Genomic DNA, 14,349 nt, shown 5'->3' on the forward strand with positions numbered 1-14,349 from the left:
TTTGGAACAAGGAAGTATCGGGAGTAAAACCCCTTGTTCTGTTGGTCCTGGGGGACCGGTTCGACAGCCCCCAGCTATAACAAGGCCTTGGCTTCCTGAAGAAGAAGGGCGGTCTGGGTCAAGTTGGAAGGATACTCTCTTGGAGAGTGCTCCGAAGAGCTTGGTGGAACTGACGGGAGTATCCTTCTTTTATGATGGAGAGAACCCAGAGGTCCATCGGTGGTAGAAATGAAGGAGGCGGCCTCCGATGAGTAGATCTACTGAGAAAGGGAGGACGATGGAGGAAATGTCCTCTTTGAGACAGTCAAAAGGGCTGGGGGGGCCTTAGGTGCAGCTGGTGGCTGAGGCTTATGCTGGTGTTTCTGCGGGTGCTGTCTCTTCACAGGCTGTTTGCTGGGGGGAGCCTGTTTTGGAGGGTAGCGCTGCTGGTATACCAACGGCGGGCGAGGCTGGCGAGGAGGAGCAGGCCTGGGCTTCGGACGTAGGATGGACTGGAAGGATTGTTCATGGTCCGATAGCTTCTTGGTCACCGCCTCGATGGATTCGTCGAAGAGGTTGGTGCCAATGCAGGGAATGTTTGCGAGCCTGTCCTGGAGGTTGGGATCCATGTCGATGGTCCTCAGCCATGCCAGCCGGTGCATGGCCACTGAGCACGCTGTTGCCCGAGCCGCGAGCTCAAAGGCATCGTACGAGGACTGCATCAACTGTACCCGGAGCTGGGATAGCGAGGCCAGTGCTTCTTGGTACTCGAAGTGTGCCCTCGTGTCCACATAGGGCATAAACTTCTGGAATACCGATAGGAGGAACTCCAAGTATGTTGTGAAGTAGAAGTAGTAGTTCAGGACTCTCGAGGCCATCATGGAGTTCTGGTACGAGTGTACCAAATCGGTCCATGGTTTTTCCTTCTCTACAAGGTGGGACGGCGGCGTAGACCTGGGAGAGATGGGATCGCTGCAATGATGACTCCACCAACAGGGACTGGTGAGAGAGTTGAGAGCTGTCGAACCCTTTGCGATGGACCGTGCGGTACCTGGTGTCCAGTTTACTCGGGACAGCAGGGATGGAGTAAGGTGTCTCGAGCCATCGAGCGAAAGTCTGGTCCAGAAGCTTGTGCAACGGAAGCTTAAGGGACTCAGCGGGTGATTGAGGGAGGCGCATAGTCTCCAGGTGTTCCTTTGAGAATTTGGAACCCGTGTCCAATGGTATGTCCATGTTCTCAGCCATCTGTCGGAGGAACGAGGAGAAGGACAGTTGGTCTGCCGTTGCCTGGCTCCGTGATGGGCTCGATGAGGTCGAGGCTTCCGAGTCCACTGGGGACAGGGATCGAGATGGTGAGAAAGATCCCATTGTGTCCTCGAGTTCTGGCATCAGTGGAGGTGAATAGTCCAGGTATGCCTGTTTCCACCGAGGCGAGGCTTGCCTGGATGAATGTCTCGAGGAATGCCTCGATCGGAGTCGAGAGGTTGGCCTCGATGGACGGGGTGAGGCAGGCTTCGTTGAGGCCCCCAGGTAGTGGATGGGGCTGGAAGCGGTCGATCAAAGCAGGGGTTGCTGCAGTAGAGGCTCGAACCCCGTCAGGGTGATCGGTTCCAATGGAGGCATTCGCAAAGACTCTGCTCCTTGCATTGAATGAATCGGCTCCAACGGAGGCACTCGCAAAGACTCTGCTCCTTGCATCGAGTGAATCGGCTCCAACGGAGGCACTCGCAAAGACTCTGCTCCTTGCATCGAGTGTATCGGTTCCAAAAGTGGCATGGGCAAAGACTCTGCTCCTTGCGATGCATGCATTGTTGCCAGACCAGACACTCGCAGAGACTCTGCACTCTGTTGAGAGTGTGTTCCCCACTGAGGCACTGGAGGCGGCTCACATCTGAAATGGGACCACCTGCGCGGACCTCGCGTTCCCTCGGAGCAGCATGTGAGTGCTTGGACTTCGAGGCCTTGGGCACTTTCAACACGACTGGGGGAATGAGCTACTGGGCTACCTGACCTGAGGAGGTTGAGGAAGGCATTACAGCAGGCGCTGGAGTCTGAGCCGGGACAAACAAGGCGGGCTTGATGAGACTCGGCGCCGCAGAGGTGGAAGACTGTGGGGCTGCGGATGATGTCAAAGGTGCGGGTCCCTTTGAGGTTGACGGCTGCGTCGAGGACTCCATGAAGAGTGATTCCCACAGGACACAACGGCGCTTGAAAGCACGTGCGGTGAGTGTGGAGCAAGGCCGGCACGATTTCGGGATTGTTGAGGCCCGAGACACCGAACACAGTGTCGATGAGGGTCCGTTAGCGAAATCGCGTGCTGGCACTTGTCACACTTTTTAAAACCGGTGATAGGCCGGGACATAGGCCGAAAAAGCTCCGCCGCAAGATCGAAGCCGCGGGGCTGTGGCCATGTGGCCTGCCCGGTCGAACAGTAAGAAGAAATAATATTATTATTTTTTAAACAATAAAACACGATGAAAATCAGCGATTACGATCAATTAAAATCAAAACCGCGGACTTAGAAGGCACAAGCGAAGGAACTTTGTGCAGAGAGTCGAAGACGGACTTCTCGGCTCCGCGGAAAAGTAAGAACTGAGGAGACACGCCCGATGCATCGGGCAGGAAGGCACTCGCGCATGCGCGGTGCAGGCGACTTGAAGCTTCGAGTTTTCTTCAAAGAAGCGTCCGCATCGGGACTCCGTTGGATCACGTCACCCATTAGTGAGAATACCTGCCTGCTTGTCCTGGGATAATGGAATATAATTTGGTCCAAAATCAACAGACCTCTCCTATCAGCAAGTCTCTCTCAATCCCTGCTGTTTCTTATGTGGAAAGCAATATGGATGCCTCATAAGATGAAAAAAAACTAACCTTTTAACTGAAGATCTTTGTAGGCATTGTTTGAAATCTCAAGGGACGCTATAACATAAGCTCTTAGAATGTTCTAAGGACCAACCTTTTTGGAATCAGATATGGTCAACTATAAAATCTATTACAAATTGTTCAACTGATCTCTCCTTTGACATTATTATTATGCGTTCCTTACATCCATGTTTTGAGAATCGCTCTTGTGAATCGAAACTGTTTGACACCATGATCTCAGTGGGTATCTAACAAGTCTTACAAAACAGGAAATCTGCTTCCCTACTGGATTACACCTTTTGGTGGAAATCTGTTTATATAAGAAATATGAGCAGCATGCATCAGAAAAACAATTTCCCCTCTCATCTGGCTTAAATCGCCATTTGTTGTCTCCCATTGACAACTATTTGAAAGCAGCTTAAGTACCTCCACAATGGTCTATTGAATTAGACATTGATCACAGACCTGATATGTTACCTATGTATTCTTTGACTAATCTGAATGTTATAAGTTCTCTGATGTTCTCTTTTGTTTCTTCAAAATTTCAATAAAAATATTGAACTTAAAAAAAAAAAGAAAACTAGCAAAACCCAAACTCCCTGGACTACTAAGGTTTCCTATCTTAGATAGAAGAATGAGAGGATACTACTTGAGACCTGCAATATTATACTAAAAACAGGTAGATTATATGGATCCTACAGTGCTTACTAGCTGTCTTTTTCTTCGTTTCTATTTTAACCAGTTGTTGTTTTTTTTTATAACTAGATGAATTCCCTTCATCATTCCTATATGTATCTGTTTGCCAATACAGCATAATATGCATCTGTTTACCAATATAGCATTGAGACCAAAAGTAAAGGTTTTGATATCCTAAAGATACAAGGGAGACATTCTTAAAAACATCTGCCTTCAGTTACAAAAAATAGCATATATTCTTTGTTGTAGGAATTTACTTGAAGAAAGCACATCCAGAATTTGCTGAATATTTTTGTTGTCATTTAAAATGTACTGCATCTATTACTTCCTCTATGAATGCTGTATCCTAAACAATCTGAGAATATTTAAAGCAGGTAGGGATTCAAGAAGCTTACCTTGCCAGAACACTGCAGATGCTGGCCTGGCACAGAGAGTGATGTCACAAACATTGTAACACAGCGCAGCAAGAACACCGTCCCCATCAAGCTACACATTCTGCGCAGAATGATGGACCTATGATAAGAGTAAGGAATTTAGAGGCAGCAATCAGCCGAGAGAGACTGTGAGGCTAAAAATAGTCTCATATTGAAATTTCAGCTATGCCAAAATGTGTATTTTAAACTTTTTTTTTTAATTAATTTATATAAAAAAATCAAACTAGAAAAGAAAAAGTTGTCAGATCACAGAAAATACAATCAATCAATATATTGTACTAGTCTTTAAGCCCGTTAAATTAACGGGTGCTAGAATAGATGTCTGTCTGTCTTTCTTTCTGTCTGTCTCTCTGGCCCCCTGTCTGTCATTCTTTCTCTCTCTCTATCCTTGGCTAGTGTTTGTCTGGGGAGGGGGAGGTTTCTTTCTCTCTTTCTCTGCTGTCTCCCTGTGTTTATTCTATCTGTCTCCCTGGCCCTCTGTCTTTCTTTCTGTATGTCTCTCTGTCTTTCTCCCTGGCCCTCCTGCCTACCTGTATTTATCTGTTGTTCCATGCCTGACTGTCTCTCCGTGACCCCCTTCTGACTCCCTACCCCCTCCCGAAAGCAAGGCCGTTACATTAATGGGTGCCCTGTGCAGCAGCATTAGCGTTTCCTCTACCCCCTTTCCCTTCCCTTGTCTCTCTGGCCCCCTGTCTGTTTGTCTTTCTTTATGTCTGTCTCTCTCCTTGGCCCCCTGTCTTTCTTTTTGTATGTCTCTCTGTCTTTCTCCCTGGCCCCCTGCCTACCTGTATTTATCTGTTGTTCCATGCCTGACTGTCTCTCCGTGACCCCCTTCTGACTCCCTACCCCCTCCCGAAAGCAAGGCCGTTACATTAATGGGTGCTCTGTGCAGCAGCATTAGCGTTTCCTCTATCCCCTTTCCCTTCCCGCGGTCCCGACTACAAAGATGGTGATTCCAGCAGCGTGTGCAGCAGTCTTCACACACTGCTTCGGGCCCTTCTACTGCCCTGATTTACTCTGGCACGTCCCTGATGACATCATCAGAGACGCGGCAGAGCAAATCAGGGCAGTAGAAGGGCCCGAAGCAGCGTGTGAAGACTGCTGCACACGCTGGAATCGCAAGGTTCGTTGTCGGGTCCGCGGGAAGGGAAGGGTGGGGTGGCAAAGGACTCGGGTCCCGGGCGGCGGGGTTAGTTTTTCGGTTCGTCCCGGGGGGGGGGAAGGAGGCGCTCTTTGTACCCCAGTCCCGGCTTGTGGAGGCGATCGTCAGCTGCCTGGGAGCAGGCTTGTGGAGGCGATCGTCGGCTGGCTGGGAGCAGGATTGTGGAGGCGATCGTCAGAGTGTAAAGAAACTTCTTTATTGTGAGGTGAAGAGCAGGGAAGCTTGTCTGGCGCGCATGCGCACTCGTGCCGTCGCGACAGATCAGGGAACACGACTTTTGAGTGCGCATGCGCGGCCTAGCATTTTATTATATTAGATAGTAACTAAGCAAATGCAACTAGCAACTGTACTTAAGTAAAGATTTTCTTACTTTTACTTGTAAAGAAGTACAGGATAACATTAGTTACTTTTGTAATAACGACATCAATTTTCACTACTTTTACCTGGTTACATCCGATGCTTGCAGTTAAAAGTAAAAGTGGAAGTAAGATGTAAAATGGCAATTCCTCCTTGAACCAAATCAAATAGCAAAACCTGGAACAGGATTTTGCTATCTCAAACTTCATCATGCAAACAGTAAATCATTTCATCTTAAATCTTACTGCTCAGTGAATATAGCCTATGAAAATGGTGGAATTGCCTGGGTTTCTTGAACTGGTTACTGGTTTCCCACCAAACAGAACAGTGAAGAGTTGGGTCTCTTTGAAGCACAGATAAAGCTAAAGCTGCTCGCAATTCTTAGTGAACAGATATGTCTCTACCACAACAAACTTTGGTCATCCAATGGAAAATTTTACATGGGGTGATTGTCCACTACTAGATTGATAGTCTTTACAGAGGAAGTCTGCTTGTCTGTCTCAAAACTGAATGGTTCCCACACATTTGACATTTTTGCATCAGTTCTCAAATATATTCAAACAGAATTTGCCATCAGTAGAAAAATTATTAGAACAGACAATGATTCCAAACTTATGAAAGCCTTCTCTTTAACTAGCCAGCATAATGATAACAGATAAAAGATGAAGATACAAGTGATGAATTAGACCGCAGTGATTCTAATTATTAATTAATGACAATGATGATGATATTCTTTTTACTTAAAGTAGTTATTGCCTAATACAGTAAAACCTTGGTTTGCAAGCATAATTCATTCCAGAAGCACGCTTGTAATCCAAAGCACTTGTATTAGAGAATGATATGGTGGTAGTTACCCGCAGGTAGCCACGGGTAACCCGCTAAAACGGTGGGGGGAAAAGTGCTCACTGCGGGCACGAGGACAAGGCCATCCACTGCCCCATGGAGCAGTGAATGGCCTTGTCCCCGCAGTTAAGGGAGGGAAGGTGCGCGGTCACCGATCACATATGGCCTCCTTTCTCCCCCTGTCAAATCTATCTCCCTCCCTCCCTCTTACCTTCACGGCACTTTCATAAAAATCTTAGTGAAGCCAGCAAAGCCTGCCTGCCTGCAGTCGCGTATGACATCAGAGGAGAAGCTTCCGCCCACACACACGCGACTGCAGGCAGGCAGGCTTCGCCGGCTTCAATAAGTTTTTTACCAAAGTGCCGTGAAGATAAGGGGGAGGGAGGGAGGTAGATAGATTTTGTGAAAATGTGGAACTTACTTTCTGGATGCGATATGACCCTCTTCCCCTATATCTTTCTCTATGGGGGAGGGGGAAAGAGGAGACATATACCGTATTTTCACGCATATAACGCGCGCGTTATACGCATTTTTACCTACCGCGCATACCCCTCGCGCGTTATATGCGTGAGCGCGGTATACAAAAGTTTTAAAACATAGTTCCCACCCCCGCCCGACGCCCGATTCACCCCCCCAGCAGGACCGCTCGCACCCCCATCCCGAACGACCGCTCGCACGCGCTCCCACCCGCACCCGCATCCACGATCGGAGCAAGAGGGAGCCCAAGCCCTCTTGCCCGGCCGACTCCCCGACGTCCGATACACCCCCCCCCCGGCAGGACCACTCGCACCCCCACCCCGAAGGACCGCCGACTTCCCGACAATATCGGGCCAGAAGGGAGCCCAAACCCTCCTGGCCACGGCGACCCCCTAACCCCACCCCGCACTACATTACGGGCAGGAGGGATCCCAGGCCCTCCTGCCCTCGACGCAAACCCCCCTCCCTCCAACGATCGCCCCCCCCCAAGAACCTCCGACCGCCCCCCCCAGCCGACCCGCGACCCCCCTGGCGACCCCCACGACCCCCCACCCCCCTTCCCCGTACCTTTGGTAGTTGGGCCAGAAGGGAGCCCAAACCCTCCTGGCCACGGCGACCCCCTAACCCCACCCCGCACTACATTACGGGCAGGAGGGATCCCAGGCCCTCCTGCCCTCGACGCAAACCCCCCTCCCCCCCAACGACCGCCCCCCCCCCAAGAACCTCCGACCGCCCCCCAGCCGACCCGCGATCCCCCTGGCGACCCCCACGACCCCCCCACCCCCCTTCCCCGTACCTTTGGTAGTTGGCCGGACAGACGGGAGCCAAACCCGCCTGTCCGGCAGGCAGCCAACGAAGGAATGAGGCCGGATTGGCCCATCCATCCTAAAGCTCCGCCTACTGGTGGGACCTAAGGCGCGTGGACCAATCAGAATAGGCCCTGGAGCCTTAGGTCCCACCTGGGGGCGCGGCCTGAGGCACATGGGCCCAGCCCGGCCATGTGCCTCAGGCCGCGCCCCCAGGTGGGACCTAAGGCTCCAGGGCCTATTCTGATTGGCCCACGCGCCTTAGGCCCCACCAGTAGGCGGAGCTTTAGGATGGATGGGCCAATCCGGCCTCATTCTTTCGTTGGCTGCCTGCCGGACAAGCGGGTTTGGCTCCCGTCTGTCCGGCCAACTACCAAAGGTACGGGGAAGGGGGGTGGGGGGGTCGTGGGGGTCGCCAGGGGGGTCGCGGGTCGGCTGGGGGGCGGTCGGAGGTTCTTGGGGGGGGCGGTCGTTGGGGGGGGAGGGGGGTTTGCGTCGAGGGCAGGAGGGCCTGGGATCCCTCCTGCCCGTAATGTAGTGCGGGGTGGGGTTAGGGGGTCGCCGTGGCCAGGAGGGTTTGGGCTCCCTTCTGGCCCAACTACCAAAGGTACGGGGAAGGGGGGTGGGGGGGTCGTCAGGGGGATCGCGGGTCGGCTGGGGGGCGGTCGGAGGTTCTTGGAGGGGGCGGTCGTTGGGGGGAGGGGGGTTTGCGTCGAGGGCAGGAGGGCCTGGGATCCCTCCTGCCCGTAATGTAGTGCGGGGTGGGGTTAGGGGGTCGCCGTGGCCAGGAGGGTTTGGGCTCCCTTCTGGCCCAACTACCAAAGGTACGGGGAAGGGGGGTGGGGGGGTCGTGGGGGTCGTCAGGGGGATCGCGGGTCGGCAGGGGGGCGGTCGGAGGTTCTTGGGGGGGGGCGGTCGTTGGGGGGAGGGGGGTTTGCATCGAGGGCAGGAGGGCCTGGGATCCCTCCTGCCCGTAATGTAGTGCGGGGTGGGGTTAGGAGGTCGCCGTGGCCAGGAGGATTTGGGCTCCCTCCTGGCCCGATATTGTTGGGGAGTCGGCGGTCCTTCGGGGGGAGGGATGTATCGGACGTCGGGGGGGGGGCATCAGGCTTTCAGGATGGGGACAGACCTTCAAGGGGGGACAGTGCACGGAAGTCAGGGGGGGTGAACGGAGAGTCGGGACAGCGCACGGAAAGTCAGGGCAGTGCACGGAAGTCAGGGGGGGGTGAACGGAGAGTCGGGACAGCGCACGGAGAGGCGGGGCAGTGCACGGAAGTCAGGGGGGGTGAACGGAGAGTCGGGACAGCGCACGGAGAGGCGGGGCAGTGCACGGAAGTCAGGGGGGGTGAACGGAGAGTCGGGACAGCGCACGGAGAGGCGGGGCAGTGCACGGAAGTCAGGGGGGGTGAACGGAGAGTCGGGCAGCATGCGCGGTATAATCGTGAGCGCGTTATACCAAAGTTTTTGTGCTTATCATCGTGATTTCTGCGCGCTATACACGTGTGCGCGTTTTATACGGGTGCGTGTTATTTGCGTGAAAATACGGTACTCCTCCTCTGTTACCGATTGGTCAGAATCGTTCCGGGGTGGGGAAAGGAGGAGGATAATTGTTTTCCTTTTCTATTTTTTCTTCCTTTTCATGTTAAGCGGTGATTGATTGCACTGATCCCTCAAAATCTAAAGCTGTGCAGAAAGGGAGGGAGACAGGGCTGGAAATTGTGCTGTGGAGAAGGGCAGGAGAATGGCTGCAGGGCTTTAGGGAAATAGATTTGGCCATAGGGAGGGAGGTGACCGCGCGCCTTCCCTCCCTTAAGTTTCAATTCTTTACTAACGTGTCACGAAGGTAAGGGGGAGGGAGATTATCGGGCCACTGAAAGGCGGTGAAGTGGCGAGAGGAAAGGGTGGATGCTGCGGGGAACGGGCAGTGAAGGGGGCGGTGAAGGGGATGGCGGGGACGGGGCAGTGGTCCGGTGACAGGGCAGTGACTGGGACAGATTTTTTTCCCTGTGTCATTCTCTAACTTGTATATCAAAGCAAATTTCCCCATAGGAAATAATGTAAACTCAGATGATTTGTTCCACAACCCAAAAACTTTAATACAAAATACTATACGTACTTGTATTGCAAGACCTCACTCATTTAGAACTCCTGCAGCATTAGAGAGAAAAGAACCATTGGCTCAGTTGTGATGTGTATATACTGTATGTACTTGTTTTGCAAGACATTGCTTGTATATCAAGTTTAAATTTAATAAAATGTTTTGCTTGTCTTGCAAAACACTTATAAACCAAGTTACTTGCAATCCAAAGTTTTACTGTATAATACCTTTTGAGTAAAAAGTATTGTAATTACAATGAATGCAACTATTGTTATCATTTTTATCCCAACAACTATTACTCCATAGTTCAATCCACTTTGCTTTTAGTAAAACTAAATTTTTTAAATGCCTGTCACTCATGCAAATGTGCTTGAGAGTTGTCATTAAAGCAGCACACATAAAAAGGTGTTCAAAAACTGCACTGTTTATTTATAAATCTTTATTCATTTTCTTATGTTACAAGTGTATCAAATAAACTCATTAGAAACTTGAATATACACACTTGATTAACTCATATATTAACATCAAATTTAACATTTCTTTAGAAAATTAGTATTATATAAAGTTATATTATGCAAGAAATCTAAATGTATATAATTCTTATTGAATATAATAATCCCCCACCCCTCCCTCCCTCCCAAATCAATAATACATAAAATCACCTTTATTGTGAATTCATTCGAATATTGATATAATAAGTAATAATCAGAAATAAAATCCTACCCCATTCCCCTCTAATCAAATATCTTATCAAGGGAAAAATTAATCATTCATTACAAAAATCTGTTAACGGTCCCCAAACTTTTTGAAATTTACTCACATAACCTTTTTGTGTTGCAATGGTGAGTTCCATTTTATATATATGACATACAGAATTCCACCAGAAATTGTAATTTAACCTGTCATATTTTTTCCAATTAAATGTTATTTGTTGTATTGCTATTCCAGATAAAATAAACAGAAGTTTGTTGTTGCTTGACGAAATTTGACTTCTTGCTCTCATAGTTGTTCCAAATAAAATAGTATCATATGTCAAGGCTACCGGGTTTTCTAACATCCTATTGATTTGAGGCCAAATTGATTTCCAGAATGATAAGATAAATGGACAATAGAATAAAAGGTGATCTAATGTCCCGACTTCAACATGACAATGCCAGCATCTATTAGACTTAGAACCATCTATCTTTTGTAAGCGAACAGGGGTCCAAAAAGCTCTATGCAGAAGAAAAAACCAAGTTTGTCTTATAGATGCTGACACCGTACATTTTAACCTCCAAGACCAAAGTCGTGGCCATTGAGATGCATTAATTTGATGCTTTATCTCAATGCTCCAAATGTCTCTAAGACCGTTTTTTGGTTTTTTATTTACAAATCCGGATATTAATTTATACCACTGTGCGGCTCTATGATCCATTGAATCCATCTGAAAGCATAAGAATTCCAAACTATGATAATTAGTAAGATTTTTCCATTCAGGGAACCCTACCTGAATGGCCTGCTTCAATTGCAACCATCTAAAATATTGTGATTTATTAAGATTAAATTTATGTTGCAATTGTGAAAACTCCAGCAACTTACCATTTTTTATTACATCTTCCAAAATACGAATACCTGCTATCTAATCTAATCCTTAAGTTTATATACCGCATCATCTCCATGAGAATGGAGCTCGACACGGTTTACAAGAACTTAAAATAGTGGGTAGAGAAGAAGAAAAAGGATTACATGAACTTATGTGTAGAAGGGGGGAGAGAAATGGGGGAAGGATAGAGCTACAATTTGCTGAAAAGCCAGGTTTTCAGTTGTTTGCGGAATAACTGAAGGGAGCTCAGGTTCCGCAGCGGGGTGGTTCCAGATGATTTTAAAACCGCCAATTTTGATCTTGGGGTTTAACCAAATTGTTTGAGTTGTTGATTTACTTATTGGAATAGGAGTTAGATTACTTATATATCTTAAAGTTTTCCAGGTATCCATAAATATTTTATGCTCTTTATATAACCTTGAATCAAAATCCAATGTATAAGACCCCGGCTAAAGACACAGTGCCCTGTGCTTTATTCCTCTAGAAGGTAGCCTCAGCCCCACCACTCCGCCGCTAGTTCAATGTTTCAATGCGGGGAGAATTATGTGGGAACTCATCATCAGCTGCCCATAAAACTATGCTCAAGAGATTTTTCTATAAATCAAAAACTGTTAAAAAATGTGTATATATGTCTTATTTGCTTTAAAGTGCCATTCAGATAAATCTGTACTTAGCTTTGGTTAACAGCCAATATCCGGGAGTGGAACCCGACATGCATGTTTCGCACAATACACGTGCTGTTTCAAGGGTCTCCCAAGAACGTCCGTGTCATCCGACTCTACGGTGTTTAGAGAGTAAACACCGTAGAGTCGGATGACACGGACGTTCCTGGGAGACCCTTGAAACAGCACGTGTATTGTGCGAAACATGCATGTCGGGTTCCACTCCCGGATATTGGCTGTTAACCAAAGCTAAGTACAGATTTATCTGAATGGCACTTTAAAGCAAATAAGACATATATACACATTTTTTAACAGTTTTTGATTTATAGAAAAATCTCTTGAGCATAGTTTTATGGGCAGCTGATGATGAGTTCCCACATAATTCTCCCCGCATTGAAACATTGAACTAGCGGCGGAGTGGTGGGGCTGAGGCTACCTTCTAGAGGAATAAAGCACAGGGCACTGTGTCTTTAGCCGGGGTCTTATACATTGGATTTTGATTCAAGTTCGAGTGACCAAGGCTACACCCACGTTATTTAGATCTATTGCCATTTTTTTTGAAAGCTTTATATAACCTTGGCATTTTGATACTAACTACATGACTAAGACGCAAGGGAAACATAAGTCTCCATTCTAACCAGAACCAATCTGGAATATTATCAGTGGGCTCTGGGAGGATCCAATACATACCTTGACGTAAAATATAGGCTTGATACCTATAAAAATTGGGAAAATTTACCCCGCCCTCCACAATTGGCCTTTGCAACGACACTAAAGCAATTCTGGGATTTTTACCAAGCCAAATAAATTTTGTCAAAACCCTATTTAATTTTTTATAAAAAGATTCTTGAAAGAAAATTGGTATCATCCCCATTTGGTAACAAACTACAGGCAAAATCATCATTTTAACAGTTTGTACTCTTCCCCACCAAGATAAATGCAAAGGATTCCATTGCTCACACATTTCTGTCACCTTTTGTAATATGCATTTTTCATTAATTTTCATTGTTTCATCCACTGTTTTTGTAATCCAAATTCCTAGATATTTAATAGCATCTTCCTTCCAAACAAAAGAGAATGCATCAAATAAACCTTTTGTACAATGTATATTTAATGGAAGAACTTCTGATTTATTCCAATTTATCTTATATCCTGAAAATTTTCCAAATTTCTCAATCAACTCAAGTAAGCATGGAATGGTAGATTCTGGATTCCTCAAATACAATAGTATATCATCTGCATAAGCAGATACTTTATATTCTCTATCTGAATGTGGTATACCTTGTATTTCCTTTACTTGTTGGATAGCCAATAATAAGGGTTCTAAAACAATATCAAACAGCAAAGGAGATAAGGGACAACCCTGTCTAACTCCCCTCTGCAAATTAAAACTTTCTGAAAAAGTATTATTAATATATAATCTAGCAGTAGGGGAACTATACAACGTTTGTATTATTTGTATGAATCCAGGACCTATACCAAACCATTCCAATGCCTGATACATAAAGGTCCATTCCACTCTATCAAAAGCCTTCTCTGCATCCAGAGAAACAGAAAAAGTAGGCTCTCTCATTTTCTTTGTCAAATATAACATATGGAATGCCAATCTGGTATTATGAGATGAATGTCTTTGAGCAACGAATCCTGTTTGATGCATATCTATAATATGAGGGAGAGCTTTAGCCAATCTTAACGCTAATATCTTTGCTAGTAATTTACCATCTACATTTATTAAAGATATTGGTCTATAGTTTGAAACCAAGGTGGGATCTTTATTTGGCTTTGGCAAAACAATAGTTAAAGATTCTGCCATAGTGCCAGTAATAGAACCTTTATTAAGTTGATACTGATAAAGATTTAATAAATAAGGCAATAGAAAATTTTGAAATGATTTATAAAACTCCACCGTATATCCATCACCACCTGGAGCGGATCCAACTCTAAGGGACTTCAAAGCTGTTCCTAATTCTTTTAGTGATATTGGCTCTTCCAAGCTTCGTTTTACATGTTCAGGAATTTTTGGACCCTCTAACATTTTCAAAAATTCTAAACCATCTTTTTCTTTATCTGAATAAGTCTCGGAAGAATAAAGAGATTTATAAAACTTTAGGAATTGTTTTAAAATAGGCTCAATTTGTGTAAATGTTTCACCATTTTCATCTTTAATGGCAATTAATTTTGATTTTCTTTTTTTCGCTTTAAGATAATTTGCCAATATTCTTCCCGCTTTATTTGAGTTACCATAATACAATGCTTGCTGAGAAAATAAATCTTTCCTAATCAACTTAGATGAAATCTCATTATATTTGCCCTTAACCTTTAACAACTCCTGTTGAATAGAATATTCCCATTTTTCTATAAGTTTTGATTCTAAAAATTTAATCTCCTTCT

The 14,349-nt window shown here is 46.6% G+C and overlaps 1 protein-coding gene across 3 annotated transcripts in view; it reads right to left on the reverse strand.

Annotated features, from left to right (window-relative positions):
• SAMD8 (sterile alpha motif domain containing 8) overlaps positions 1-14,349 on the reverse strand; it is a 159,904-nt gene that overhangs the window by 69,869 nt on the left and 75,686 nt on the right. For all 3 annotated transcript variants that reach the window (XM_033941132.1, XM_033941130.1, XM_033941131.1), the window contains one exon: positions 3,933-4,050. In XM_033941132.1, the coding sequence (XP_033797023.1) occupies positions 3,933-4,050 (118 nt within the window). The remainder of the gene's footprint in view (positions 1-3,932; positions 4,051-14,349) is intronic.

The sequence above is a fragment of the Geotrypetes seraphini genome, chromosome 4, assembly GCF_902459505.1.
Source record: "Geotrypetes seraphini chromosome 4, aGeoSer1.1, whole genome shotgun sequence".
NCBI lineage: Eukaryota > Metazoa > Chordata > Amphibia > Gymnophiona > Dermophiidae > Geotrypetes > Geotrypetes seraphini.